Source organism: Dreissena polymorpha, chromosome 9 (assembly GCF_020536995.1).
Source record: "Dreissena polymorpha isolate Duluth1 chromosome 9, UMN_Dpol_1.0, whole genome shotgun sequence".
Taxonomy (NCBI): domain Eukaryota; kingdom Metazoa; phylum Mollusca; class Bivalvia; order Myida; family Dreissenidae; genus Dreissena; species Dreissena polymorpha.
The window spans coordinates 96,440,731-96,456,067 of NC_068363.1; the positions used below are offsets into that span (position 1 = coordinate 96,440,731).

Genomic DNA, 15,337 nt, shown 5'->3' on the forward strand with positions numbered 1-15,337 from the left:
AAACCGGAAGTTGAATCGCCGCAATCGGAAGCCGCCGTATTCTTCTCGTCTTCAAAGAGGTCGAACGCAGTCGTTGTATTAAAGACCGCAATTGCCACTGTATCGTCGTCTAACACTACAACGGATGCCGCCATATTATTCGACGAGGGCGAACAGCGATCCTTTATCACCAGAAAGCTTACTGACAATCTTCAACTAGAGAGTGATGGAATAGAGACACTGAGCCTGACGGGATTCAAAGGAAGTAATAACAGAAGCTTACAGCAACTAGAACGCACGACAGTGTACATAGTATCGAAGAAAAAGAAAATACCTGTTAGTGTGCTCATTGTCCCCACTATTGCGGCTCCCATCAACTGTGGGTATCTTAGATCGACTGCGGAACTTCCGAATCTGCGGGGATTGAAGTTGGCTCATCCCGTTACAGATGACACGTTATTTCACATTTCATTACTCGTTGGAGCTGACCACTATTGGGAAATGGTCGAAGATCATGTTGTTCGAGGGAACGGGCCGACCACCGTTAAGTCTAAGATTGGTTATTTGCTGTCTGGTCCGATGCCCTCCACGTCTTATGTGCCAGCTGATAAGCACATCTTAAATGTACTTGCATCGTGCGCCCCAGAAGACAGCATATTAGAACGTTTCTGGAGTCTTGAGAGCATGGGTATCTCACCTTGTGAACCTGACCGGAAGTCTGTCGAGTACCTAAAGCAATACCAAGAGACATCTATTGAGTACGACAACGGAAGGTACCATGCCAAACTACCATAGAAGCAAGATCACCCTGCTCTACCAACAAACCACAATATAACTTTGAAGAGAACTGTTGGGACTATTCAGAGGTTGCGCAACGAACCTGAAGTGCTTCGGGCATATGGTGACATCATAGCAGAACAGGAAAGACGTGGCTTTATCGAGCGGGTACCACTTGGTCAAGAGTCAGCTGAACAAGTGCACTACATCCCTCATCACCCGGTGAAAAAAGAATCATCAACGACACCCATACGCATCGTCTACGATTGTAGCTGCCGTCAGTCACGTGATTCACCAAGCTTGAACGACTGCCTGGAATCAACGCCACCGGAATTGAACGAGCTTACGTTGATTCTTGTTCGTTTTCGGTTGAATCAGTACGCTGTCTCCACAGATATAGAAAAGGCTGTTCTACACGTTGGGCTACACGAAAAGGATCGTGACATAACGAGGTTTTTCTGGCTTGAAAATCCGTTAGATCCAGATAGTCGACTAGTGACATACAGATTCAAAGTAGTGTTGTTTGTTGCAACCTGTTCGCCATTTATTTTGAATGCAACATTACTGAAACATCTCAGAAAGAATATGAATGTGAACGCTGCACACGTCATTGAACGGGACTTGTACGTAGACAACGTAATTTCCAGCTTTAAGTGCGAAAAGGATTTACTTGAATACTTCACAGAGGCAAGACAATTGATGTCCACAGCCGGGATGAATTTAAGGTCATGGATATCAAACAGCGCATGTCTGAGAACAGCCGCGGAAAACAAAAACGTTCCGGATACTTGTGACGTCACCAAGGTGCTCGGGCTGAGATGGGATCCCAAGTTAGACACAATAAACTTCGTAGACAAACAGATACCAATTTTAGAAAAAGTTAGGAAGAGAACGGTTTTAAAATTTTCATCACAAATATATGACCCGCTTGGACTTTTGAGTCCAGTTACAGTCCGAGCGAAAATTCTCTTACAAGAAATGTGGAAACAGAAATATGACTGGGACACGCCTCTTCCGTCCAGTTTACATGCAACATGGTCAGAAATCACCACAGATCTCAACACTGTTGTTCAAGAGACGTCACTGCGCCTCCAGCTCATACAATCTGTTGAAGGAACTGAAAGTGATGTGAAACCGGAAATGCACGTCTTCGTAGATGCAAGTAACAAGGCGTATGGCGCAGCGGTATATATCTGCAACAGAAATGAGTCAAGATTGGTGATAGCGAAAAAGCAGAGTCACTCCTGTTAAATCACTATCACTTCCACAGTTAGAATTGATGGCTGCTTTGATTGGAGCGAGACTAGCTACCAACATTCAATCTTCCCTGCACACGACGCATATCACGTTTTGGTCTGACAGCCAGATAGTCCTTCATTGGCTCTCCACAACGAATAAATTGAAGAAATTTGTAGCCAACAAAGTGTCCGAAATAAACATGTTGACCAATACAAACACTTGGAAATACTGTCCAACACACGACAACCCCGCAGACCTGCTGACACGTGGGGTATCAGCAAACGTCTTCATGAAGAGCAGCATTTGGCAAACGGGGCCCGAGTGGATCACAGACACGAGGAGGTGGCTTATATGGGAGACGGAACCGCTACTTGTCAACACTATTTTAGATGAACACGCCGGAACAGAGATGGTACCGAGTCACGTGCTACATACAGATATATCTACCGGGTCTCTACTTAACCTTCAGAGCGTTATCAACATTTCTGACTACAGTTCCTACCGAAAACTCCTGCGGGTGACAGCTCTTGTACAAAGATTTGTCAAAAATTGCAAACTTCCACACAAAGAACGAATTTACGGAACAGTAAATGCAAATGAACTCCGATGTGCTGAAAAACTGTTACTTCGGCATTGTCAAGCCACAGAATACAATGATGAAAAAATAAGTTTGAAATCACGAATGTGTCGCATCCCGCTTGTGAAACAACTTCGTCTGTTTATCGACAGTGACAACATTATTCGATGTGCTGGAAGAATTAATAACGCTCCACTATCGGAGATGACGAAGTTCCCGATATTGTTACCGAAAAAACACCACATCACACGGTTGGTTGTCAGAGATGCGCACATCACACATCTGCACTCGGGTGTCAACGCAACTGTGACACATATACGACAGAAGTATTGGATTCCAGCGATAAGACAGTGTGTGCAGACAGTCGTCCGGAAGTGCGACACTTGCCGCAGAGTCGTTGGACGAGCCTTCAGAGGCCCTGAGCCGCCGCCATTACCGAAGATGAGAGTTGAAGACATGCCGCCCTTTACAGTAACGGGGGTAGATTTCACGGGCGCTCTATACGTAAAGCAGACAAACGGAAGTGAAACAAAAGCATACATTTGTCTTTTCACTTGTGCTATTACTCGAGCCGTCCATCTCGAAGTTGTCACCGATCTAACAAAGGAACCGTTTTTATGCGCATTTAGAAGATTTGTTAACCGGAAGTCACTGCCGAAATTAATAATCTCCGATAATGCTACCATGTTGTAGCAGCGTCTTACCATTTGAAGACGCTAATGGAGTCTACATCAGTCCAAGAAACATGGGAATAGAGTGGCGTTTCATTCCACAACGCGCCCCATGGTACGGGGGATGGTGGGAGCGACTTATTGGTTTAACGAAAGTCGCTCTGAAAAAAGTACTTGGCCGAGCATTGAGTCTCTACAGACAATCGTCACAGAAATCGAGGCTGTACTTAACGATCGGCCATTGACATATGCATCAACAGATCTTAACGACCCCACGCCCATCACGCCGTCACAGCTGTTATAACGGTCGCCGAGTTACAACGCTGCCTCACGATGACGTCAAAGTCGATGCCGGGAGTACTGTCGCTGCAGCCGACCATGCTGCATTTAACCGCATGGCAAGGCGACGTGAGCTGCTCATACAACAGTTCTACAGACGCTGGAAGACTGAGTACCTGACGTCACTCCGCGAGCACCACCGAATGTCTGGTTCCTACACGCAGACGATCAACACCGGGGACGTGGTGCAGATCCATGATGATGGCCCTAGATGTCGATGGAAACTTGCCGTGGTCGTCGATGTTGTAACCGGAAGGGACGGGCATGTTCGCGCGGCCAAAGTGCGAACCAGTAACGAACTGTATACCCTAAGGCCAATAGCAAAACTTTATCCACTGGAAGTGATAAGTGCCAATGGAAACTGATGGACAATCATGATATTGTTGTGATGGACTGTTTTTAAATATTTAAGCATTTTGTTATGATTATCATATTCGTTATACTTATGTGAAAACTCTGTTTTATCATTTTGCGGCCCCCAGTATGTCGAGAATATTATATGAGATATTAGACGTAACGTTGATTGGCGGTTGCCGCGAATGAGCACGTTATTATTATTATTATTATTTTGACGTCATATAGATTTGTATTGTTGTTGACGGGCAGTTGAATTAAAGGATCGAACCTGAACAGTCGTGTTCTGCATATCAACTCAAAGTACACCATTATACCTTTGTGAAACTCTCTTTGGTAAAACATGGTTGAATACATTTGTGTAGAGTTAGCATGTAAATCCTGTACAGGCTTATCTGGGACAACACTTTCCACCTAGACTGAATTTTCTTTTAAAAGAGACTGTCCTTAAATGATAAATTTCATAAAAGGGTAATGGGTCATCCTTGATTAGCCTGTGATGGGTCATCCTTGATTAGCCTGTGATGGGTCATCCTTGATTAGCCTGTGATGGGTCATCCTTGATTAGCCTGTGATGGGTCATCCTTGATTACCCTGTGATGGGTCATCCTTGATTACCCTGTGATGGGTCATCCTTGATTACCCTGTGATGGGTCATCCTTGATTACCCTGTGATGGGTCATCCTTGATTAGCCTGTGATGGGTCATCCTTGATTAGCCTGTGCAGTGCAGACTGCACAGGCTTATATCTGGAGATTTTTTATGCACATGAATTTAGCCCATTTTTCACAGAACAAGGCTCATATGAACAAAAGTGTATAACATTTGAGCTGCTGGACTACATCAGAGCTCACATTTCAAAGCAGTGAATGTCTACAATTTTAAGTATAGAGCATTTTATTCTTCTATTGCGTATTCTTAATGAAAATATATGCAGGTGTCATATTGGAACCATCTTTAATTGTTCTTCTTGAATTTCAATAGGATCTCTACCTACAATCGGCAGATTTAAGTCTTATGCCATTATATAATTTCCCTTTCAGCTGCCCGGTGTAACACTGTTTCAGCCTCCACATGCTCTCCTGGCTCGGCAGACTGGGTCCCTCCACCGACATTCAGGTACTGAACTGGCCTCATTGCTTCTGTACTGTTTAGGGCCTACATTTGTGGTGGCCAGTTCTGCGATTTTTGGTCAAATGGGGTACATGGACGAAATTGAGTTATTCACATTTTCAGAAGCTTCCATGTATGTTAAACACGGAACAATTAAGATTGTTGCAAATTTTCGCAAGTTAAGGTGAAAAAGGCTGCTTTAGAAATTCCTATTAAAATACAAAAATAAAAATTTATTTATTTATTTTAATTGTCCATAAAATAAGTTTATACATTTTATTTAATCTACAAGTGCAGGAATAAATCAATAGCATACAAATTTATAATATGATATAGTTAATACTACTCAAGAATAAAAAAAACATAAAAGTTACATTGGTTACAATGGAAACAGCATAAATAATCAAATTATTATTATTGATTTAAAAGATGTGAAGCTTGAATAATTTATTTCAAAGAGGTGAAAAAATAATTTATTAAAAAGTGGTGAAACTTAAATAATTTATTTAAAAGACATGACCAGTAAATATAATGTTTATTAAACCTTGCAAACAATAATACACAACTTAATTAAACATCACATTTTTCAATCCCAACTATTCAGATATAATTGTATTTCAATGATAATAAACATTTATAAAGAATTCAAAACAGATCCCAAAATTAAGTACATACATAGACAAACATACTTTTCTCAGTTTTTTCAATTTTTATTTAATCTTTCAATTAAAATTAAACCTAGCTATCTTAAAACTTATCAAATAACAATATATTCAAGAATCATAAATGTTCAAGTGTTAGTTACATAAAAAATATTAAAGCTTTGTGCTTATCATGACAAGCATTTTAAAATTCAAAATAATAATGCAGTTATTTAAAGTCCCTTTTGCGGAATTGAATATAAATTTAAAAATAAAACTGCATAATAAAATGAGTATAGGTAAAATGTAGTTTTTATTCAAACATATTCCATAAATAAGAGTGAGGTCTTGCGGCATTTAACTCTTAAATCTATCATGGTAATAGCACATTATCATAGATTTCTCCTCATGATTTTAATATGTTACACAACTGGCTGTATTATGAGCTGTTATTAGTCACATTGTATTAGTTGGCATTGTAACATCTTCAAGTAGGATAGACGGGAACTGTTTGTTTTGCACGGCGTTCTAATTCTTCTCTTTTATATCACAGGCATTGAGCAGAGAGGCTAAGTATTTCCTGTGGGTGTGGTATACAGTAAATTTATTAGTACAATTCTTCTCATGAAGTTCATATATTACTTTACATCTTCTGCACAGTTACCCTGTCTGGCTTTTAATCTTCCAGCTGGCTTGTCTGATGTTACCGGTATTCTATTTTTAAACAAAATTAAGATGTAATCAGTTGTCATGCAGTTAAGCAAATTGAGGTAATTATACTGACAGACAATGACTGAATTAGAATTTCCATAAAGACAGGATCTGGCAAGAATTGTCATATCATACCATATTTTATTAAATGAGTTCAGGAATTTTCTTAGTAAGCGAGCCTTTGGCGAGCTTACTAACAAAGTTCCTGGACGAGTTTAATAAAATATTGTATGAAATGACTATTTGTTTGATAGAAAATACTTTAAATTACCAGTATCTGTCCATTTTTATATCACTTAAATACTATAAACGGTAAAATCACAGAAAACAAAAAGCATTTTAAACAATTTAAGCGCAAGTTTAGCAACGTCATTTTGGATGAGGTTTTTCATTATTTGACTTGCCGAATTAGTACCAAAAGTCTCAGAACACGCCACATTTGATTGTGTACCTAGTAGGGATGGGAAATGGTTATTCAGATAACCTGATCAAGTATCCGAATATATCCAGATATCTGTATACTTTTATTAATAAACAATAAGACTACTAGCAACATCACTTCAAACATTACAACACTGCAAATACGTTATTGAGCACTTTTTTCAAAATTAAAAATTATATATTGCGTTAACAAGTTTTCTTTATTTACATTCTTTGTTTATAAGAAAAACACAAAGGTTCTTAACAACATTAATATTTATTTCTTTTTTTAAACATAGTAAAACTGAAACAAACTCTAGCCAGATACGATATATACATTCTGTGTAATTTAACACATGTTTAAAAATTCAAACGAATATCTTTCAGTACAACACATGTACTTTATTCAATTGGTTGTTTATACAACAGTAATGAAAGACACAGCTGCTGTACTTATGGTGTGTTTTATTGTATATAAATATTGATATTGATAAATATTGATTAATATTGATATTACCCATTGGAATAAACTTTATATTTGAATGTAAAGATCACAAGTCTTTCACACTGTTGCACCATTAATTGAAGCCAAGTAGCCATTTGGTGTCAATTATCTTTATAAAAGGACCAGAAAACAAAACACTGATGCACAATTGGGCAATTAGGAAACGAGGCCTTTGTCACAAAGGTACTGAGTGTACTATAACGGGCACCTGTTGAGCAACAGCCAATTAATGTATTTATGACAGTATATAAATGGTTTCTGGTAAACAGATTTAAATGTGGAACTATACGATAAGGAACATATTGTGCATACCAAAATGGGTTATATGGTTTAATAAATTATTCGGATCCTCTTTTACTATCCTGAATGATACTTGACCAGTATTTGTATGTCTGGATAATCGTTACTATCCCTATTACCTAGGTATCTTCATATATAAATGGTAAAGGAAGCTTTGTTCTTAATACATGTGGAGTCATATATAACTAATCTTTCAATACATTATTTCTTGTGTCGTCTGATTGCAGTGCTGCTATGAGACAGGTGTCCTCCCCACCAATAGCTGAGAATGGACCCTACCGTTCTGATGATTCCTACTTGCACCCACCAATAGCTGAGAATGGAACCCTACCAATCTGACTCCTACTTGCACCCAGTCTCTAGTCCGGTCACATCGACTCCATTGACTAAGGGTGGCAGCCCAACCATGAACAGTTCCTATCTTACTCCACAGTCCATAGCAGAGAGCAGTCAGTCATCCACAGCTGAATCCAACCATTTTGCCAGACCCAAGGACACATACCTGGGAATGAGATTTAAGAAAAATGTGAGTCCGAAATCAAAGCATACTGGTGTACATAAGGTGCACAGCATTGACTTTGTGGTCCCAGTGCCTATGCAGTCCAGGGCTCGGCGCCTGCGCTCTGTGAGCTGTGAGGACCTGAGTGACTACCTGAGGCAGGTCGTGTATGACCCAGTTTCTAAGAGCATGAATGATCTACTGGACGAGGGGGCCGACGAGAAATCCTACATGGCAGCTGAACCATTCCCCAGGCTGCAGTCCTTCTCTGGGGTCATTGAAAGAGACATGCTCATTCCAGATAGCTATTACAATATTGATGGCTTGAAAGGTAAAATCTACGACGGCCCAGGACTCTCTGTAGCGGAAATTCGAAAAAGGTTTTCTAAAAGGTCAGCTTCAAGAATACGGCGCTCTGTGTCTAATCCAAGTTTTATTGGCTCATTGAGTGTGGAGAAAATAAACGAAGCAAGAATCAATATTGGAATTCTTTCATCACATTCCAGTCCAAACAACAGTCGGTCTTCATTACTTGATGTATTAGCTGAAGGTTTGAAGCGCAAGCTGCACATGGACTCTAGGGGGGAGTACTCCCCTGGTGGTGTGGGTGGTGGGAGCCCGTCACATGGCAGTAGTAGGACCAGCAGTAGGACCAGCAGTACCCAGGCAAGCCCACACAACAGTCTACCCAGTAGGAGCAAACACAACCAGGACAATGACATCATTGCTACTACTAGTGTCAAGGGAATTAACATAACAAAAAGAAGTAGATCATTCAGAAAGAAGAAAGGTGAAAATGACCATTCTGGAAACCAAACTAATCACTACCAATCTATGGGAGAGCCTGTTATGACTGCAGCAGGACAAAATGTAAATCTAAATGGTCAAACTAGCTGCAACCAAGTTCCAGTGTTATATACTAACTTGGAAAATAAAGAGAATGAACCAACAGGCGCAGTTGATGTTGAATCTCAAGGGATTGAATTGAGTTCTAAGAAAGAGGGACCAAAAGTTTCCATCAAACCAAAGGCAGCTCCAAAGCCAAAGAAACTTGTTGGTGCTAATGCTGTCAAAGAAACCACAAGTGTATAGCTTGATAGATGTGTTCAACTACTATATGTTTTATTTGTTATGCCATTCATAATATGCAAGTATTGTATAACTTCACAGTATGTAATGCGTTTTGCGCTAGGCATTTAATATTCCATTTGCAGGACAAATGTGAATTAAGTGTCAGTTACCCAACATGATACATAGATAGAATTGAAAATTGGTGCACATTACCTGACATGTATTGATAGGTTGTATATTATACTCAAAATGTGCAGGTTTATTTAATGCTTTCTGGTGGTTTATAGAGAAATATCAGTGAATTAAAACTGATAATTTCACTGTTTCAAACAGTGAAAATTATCAGTGAGAATTATCGATAATTTTCATTGTTTACTGTGAAATGACGTCATTTTTTGACGAAATGACGTCTTTATCCCAGCAAAATTCTTTAGTTAAACTCTGAAACAATGAATATAAACTGTAAAAAATGCATGAAATAAAAAGGAAATTTGTTGGATTCGTTGGATTATCGATTTTAATTCACTCGTGATCATAGAAAATATATATTTTTGATCATAGAAAATATATATTTTCTATGATCACTCGTGAATTAAAATCGATAATCCACTGGATCCAACCGCAGCCACGAGTGAAAATATATATTTTCTATGATCAGGAGTGAATTAAAATCGATAATCCACCGAATCCAACAAATATCCTCTATTTATTTATGCCTCTCAAGTCTGGGTTCTCAATGAGAAATTATGACTTTTTTTGTAAATATGTTCAACTTTTTATGTCCCCCACACACTATAGTGGGGGACATACTGTTTTTGCCCTGTCTGTTGGTCTGTACGTTGGTCTGTTTGCTCCAACTTTAACATTTGCAATAACTTCTTCAATATTCAACATAGCAACTTGATATTTGGCAAGCAACTTGATATTTGGCATGTATGTGTATCTCATGAAGCTGCACATTTTGAGTGGTGAAAGGTCAAGGTCATCCTTCAAGGTCAGAGGTCAAGTATATGTGGCCAAAATCGCTCATTTTATGAATGCTTTGGCAATATTGAAGATACCAACTTGATATTTGGCATGCATGTGTATCTCATGGAGCCGCACCTTTTGAGTGGTGAAAGGTCAAGGTCATCCTTCAAGGTCAAAGGTAAAAAAAAATCAAATCAAAGCGGCGCAGAAGGGGACATAGTGTTTCTTACAAACGCATATTATGTTTAAATAACATTTTATTGTTCTTCCACAGTATTTTTTCAGACGCCCTGGGGTCTTTTGGAGTGGGTTAGGGAGGGCAGCCCCGCCATATGTTATCTTTTTTACATTTAATTATGACGTTATTTGGTGTGTTATGACTATTCAAGAAAAAAAAACAGCTTTTAAGTAATTTATAACGACATTTTTAAAATTGTTTTAACACTTTTACACATAGATATGCATAATCCCGGCTCGCTCAATTTCCGAATACATCGGTATCAACTCGTTTCTATTTATTACTTAATTGTTACTTCTTTTCCTGTCGATATTATGCAATAATCCCGTAAATGTATATTCCATTTTAAAAAGAAATTCTGGTGAGTATCAAGGATAAAAGTGCTTAAGAATTTCATAAATACAAACATTCACCTTTTTTAGCTCACCTGATTGCTCAGGTGAGCTTTTGTGACCGGTCTTTGTCCGTCGTATGTCCATCCGTCCGTTAACATTTGCTCGTGAACACTCTAGAGGCCACATTTCTTGTCCCATCTTCATGAAACTTGGTCAGAAGCTTTGTCCCAATGAAATCTCGGCCGAGTTCGAAACTGGGTTGTGCCGGGTCAAAAACCAGGTCACTAGGTCAAAAAAAAGAAAAACCTTGTAAACACTGTAGAAGTCACATTTCATGCCCAATCTTCATGTAACTTTGTCAAAATGTTTGTCTTAATGATATCTTGGTTGAGTTCAAAAGTGGTTCCGATCCGTTGAAAAACATGGCCGCCAGTGGGCGGGGCAGTTTTCCTTATTTGGCTATAGAGAAACCTTGTAAACACTCTTAGAAGTCACAATTTTTGCCCAATCATTATGAAAGTTGGTCAAAACATTCGTTCAATTGATGTCTCGGACGAGTTTGAAAATGGTCCAGATCGGTGAAAAAACATGGCCGCCAGTGGGCGGGGCATTTTTCTCTATATGTATATAGTGGCAGTTTCCCTATTTGGCTATAGAGAAACCTTGTAAACACTTTAGAAGTCACTATTTTTGCCCAATCATCATGAAAGTTGGTCAAAACATTGGTTTTATTGATATCTTGAACGAAGTTTAAAAATGGTCGGGATCGGTGAAAAAAAACATGGCCGCCAGTGGGCGGGGCATTTTTCTCTATATGTATATAGTGAAAACATGTGAACACAGTAGAAGTCACATTTTTGGCCCAATTTTCATGAAATTTGCTCAGAACATTTGTTTCCTTGATACAAGAGTTGAGTTCTAAAATGGTTCCGGTCAGTTGAATAACATGGCTGCTGGGAGGGGGGCAGTTTTCTCATTATGCCAAGGATCATGAAACTTCATTGGTACATTGATCATGACTCGCATATGACTCCTATTGATTTTCAGGTCACTAGGTCAAAGGTCAAGGTCACGATGACCCGAAGTAGTAAAATGGTTTCCGGATGATAACTCAAGAACACTTATGCCTAGGATCATGAAACTTCATAGATACATTGATCATGACTCGCAGATGATCCCTATTGATTTTCAGGTCACTAGGTCAAAGGTCAAGGTCACTGTGACCCAAAGCAGTAAAATGGTTTCTGGATGATAACTCAAGAATGCTTATGCCTAGGATCATGAAACTTCATAGATACATTAATCATGACTCACAGATAACCCCTATTGATTTTCAGGTCACAAGGTCAAAGGTCAAGGTCACGATGACCCGAAATAGTAAAATGGTTTCCGGATGATAAATCAAGAACGCTAATGCCTAGGATCATGAAACTTCATAGGTACATTGATCATGACTCGTAGATCTCCCCTATTGATTTTCAGGTCACTAGGTCGAAGGTCAAGGGCACAGTGACCCGAAATAGTAAAATGGTTTCCAGATGATAACTCAAGAACGCTTATGCCTAGGATCATGAAACTTCATAGGTATAATGATCATGACTCGTAGATGACCCCTATTGATTATCAGGTCAAAGGTCAAGGTCACAGTGCCAAAAAACGTATTTACACAATGGCTGTCAAGGTCACGGTGACTCAACTTAGAAAAATGGTTTCTGGATGATAACTCAAGAATGCTTACGCCTAGGATCATGAAACTTCATAGGTACATTGATCATGACTCGCAGATGAAATAATGATGAAACTTGACCAGGATGTTTGTCTGGACAATATCTAAGTCAAGTTTGACATTTGGTAAAGATTAAAGATTGACTCTCAAGTGAGCGAACTAGGGCCATCTTGGCCCTCTTGTTCATAAGTAACAAATGAATTTTAGCATATGTGACTATTTACAGATTTGATAAAGTAATGTCCAATCGGGACAGGGGTTTTCCCACTGAACGCAGTATATCTCCTGAATGGTGTTTGTGTTTTTAGATAACACTTTTCATGTGACGTACATGTCTGTATAATTTTTGGGCGCTTTTTATTGAGACAAACGAACAAGACCAAATACTTGAAGCACTGTTTGTTTGAAGCCAGAATTTGTTAATGTCATGTTAACATTACAATTCAGAAGCATGTTGCGGATTACTAATTTAAAGAATAATAAATTTAACAATAATTTGTAAAAACACTTTGCAAATTGAATAAATGTTGTGATCATATTATGCATGAAATGCACAATGTTCATGAGGCACCTGGTTGCCATCTTCAGTCTTTTAAGTAACTTGCTGATATTTAATTGTTAAGGTGTAAACTTAGGGACAGATGAGTGTGGAAGGTGAAAAGTCAACAAATTGTCACCAAACCACACACTTATGTCAATTACGTCACTTGTCATCTGCATAATTGTACCGCAGGTACATATATTTAATGCTTACAAGTGTTGCAGCTCATGCAAAGCATGTGCTCTCATTGGCCAATATTGCTTTTCCAATACAACAATCGTCCGTCTTTAGGCGGGCTTAAGTTGGGTAAAGATATTCATGTATTGACAGAGGATCATATATAGGCTCTCAAAATATTTGGAAAAGTTGATATTGCTTTTATCTTTACAGTGGCTAGTTGCAGTTACTTAGAATATACACTAAGTGGTTAATTTCAATCACCCTGCAGACTCTGAATCTGGAATGCAAGCCCCCCGGAGAGGTCCTGTTAAATGACCTGTGGAAAGCACTGCTGTCACTGTTGAAAGACGTCACTTTCCTGGTGGTGACATTTCAAAATGGCCATTTGGGATAACATATTGTGTTCCTATTTCATTTTTTAATTGGGGTATGCATTTAAGAAGTTTGAAATAAATCAGCGAAGATAACAGAACACAAGTTGACATGTATGAGATAATGTGTTGCATGCAAAAGGCGTAATGCTACTCTCCAGAGTAAGGTAAATGCCATATTTTGACAGTTCATAATACAAAACTAATATTGTAGAAACTCTTGTTACATATCTGTTTCATAAATAATATTCAGTGATAGCCCTGCTTATAATGTGCATTTACTAGGACTGTTAACTTTACTTGGACAGTTTACTAACAACATTCCATTTGTTTTGTGTTTGCATTCCATGTTCCTTGTGTCATTAATGATTGGCATTTATGTTAGTTTACAGGCAATTCATAATTGTCTTGTTCCATGCTTACAATAAACCCATCTGTTGCTAAATTGCAGTATTGGGGGAACATCAATTTTGCTAATATTCGTGTTCTTTATATTTTAAAAACCTGTATAATATCTGTATCGGTCTTTCCGGTGATTGCACCAAGCTATGCAGTTCACAGTCTTTTGAAAGAATAATTGTATGCTGGAAATATATCATTTTATTGTGATGACTGCTTTGCATGTTGTTTTTTTGTCTTCCATGTACATGTTTTGTGTATATAAATGTTAATGCCCTTATGCAAACATTTTTAGATTCTGTATGAATAATGCACAATTTGTATTTAGTATTTGAAAACAAAGAGTGTCAATCTTGTATTCACCGTTTCTTTTGTCTTCCAGCCATTGTGCACAGTTTTCATGTCCTTGTCTCATATACTGGTATCAGGTGACCATATTGTTTACAAATCTCTGCCATTCAACAAGTGATGTATAGAGATGGGTTTGCACTTAATTGGCAAGATTGAGGGCTGGGTCTAATAGCTTACATCACCATTGGCAACTGAACACAAAGTTTTTTAATAGTATAGTAAAATACAAAATGTTAACAAATTTGCTCAAATCAAATAAAATCTTACATGTTTATGTCCAACATTAGGTTTCCTCTTTAAAAAGTATAACATATAATTAATGCGAGTACTGGCATGACATTGCCACACAATTGTTTTAATAAAAAGTTAGATATAAGCCAAGCATTAAATCAGCTAGAATAAACTGATAACTAGGATTATTTTCAGCCCCTTTGAGGATGAGGGGTTAGTTTGCTTTGCACATATCCGTTGGTGGGTCAGTTGGTCGGTAGAAAATTTTGGTCTGCACAATATATAAGAACTCTTTGACCTGTGATTATGTAAATTGATATGATAGTCATTTTTTATTAAAGAAAAAAGCCTATTGATTTTAAGTTTAATAGATCAAAGGTCAAGGTCACAGGGTGTTAATTTTATTAGCTCATCTATTTATTTTTTTTTAATTATGAGCTATTGTCATCACCTTGGCATCGGCGTCCGGTTAAGTTTTGCGTTTCGGTCAACTTTTCTCATAAAGTATCAATGCTATTGCATTCAAACTTGGTACACTTACTTACCATCATGAGGGGACTGGGCAGGCAAAGTTAGATAACTATGGCGTGCATTTTGACAGAATTATGTGCCCTTTATATACTTAGAAAATTGAAAATTTTGGTTAAGTTTTGTGTTTAGGTCCACTTTATTCCTTAAGTATCAAAGCTATTGCTTTCATACTTGCAACATTTACTAACTATCATAAGGGGACTGTGCAGGCAAAGTTATGTAACTTTGACTGGCATTTTGACAGAATAATGTGCCAGTTTTATACTTAG

The 15,337-nt window shown here is 38.3% G+C and overlaps 3 protein-coding genes across 7 annotated transcripts in view; 1 reads left to right on the forward strand and 2 right to left on the reverse strand.

The window, feature by feature from the left end:
- LOC127845480 (uncharacterized) overlaps window positions 1-14,656 on the forward strand; it is a 38,975-nt gene extending 24,319 nt beyond the window's left edge. The window contains 3 exon segments of the mRNA XM_052376414.1: window positions 4,980-5,055; window positions 7,854-7,954; window positions 7,956-14,656. Of these exon segments, the coding sequence (XP_052232374.1) occupies window positions 4,980-5,055; window positions 7,854-7,954; window positions 7,956-9,217 (1,439 nt within the window). The 3' untranslated portion in view covers window positions 9,218-14,656.
- The window catches only part of LOC127845478 (neural proliferation differentiation and control protein 1-like), a 93,543-nt gene that overhangs the window by 69,414 nt on the left and 8,792 nt on the right, over window positions 1-15,337 (reverse strand). The window lies entirely within an intron of this gene.
- The window catches only part of LOC127845477 (uncharacterized), a 67,690-nt gene continuing 58,337 nt past the window's right edge, over window positions 5,985-15,337 (reverse strand). For 2 of the 5 annotated variants that reach the window (XR_008033234.1, XR_008033232.1), the window contains 3 exons: window positions 10,817-11,022; window positions 7,827-8,128; window positions 5,985-6,404 (listed from right to left, as the gene is read on the reverse strand). The gene's annotated coding sequence lies outside the window, so the exon portion shown is untranslated. The remainder of the gene's footprint in view (window positions 6,405-7,826; window positions 8,129-10,816; window positions 11,023-15,337) is intronic. The other 3 variants (XR_008033235.1, XR_008033233.1, XM_052376407.1) reach the window with 3 other exon arrangements.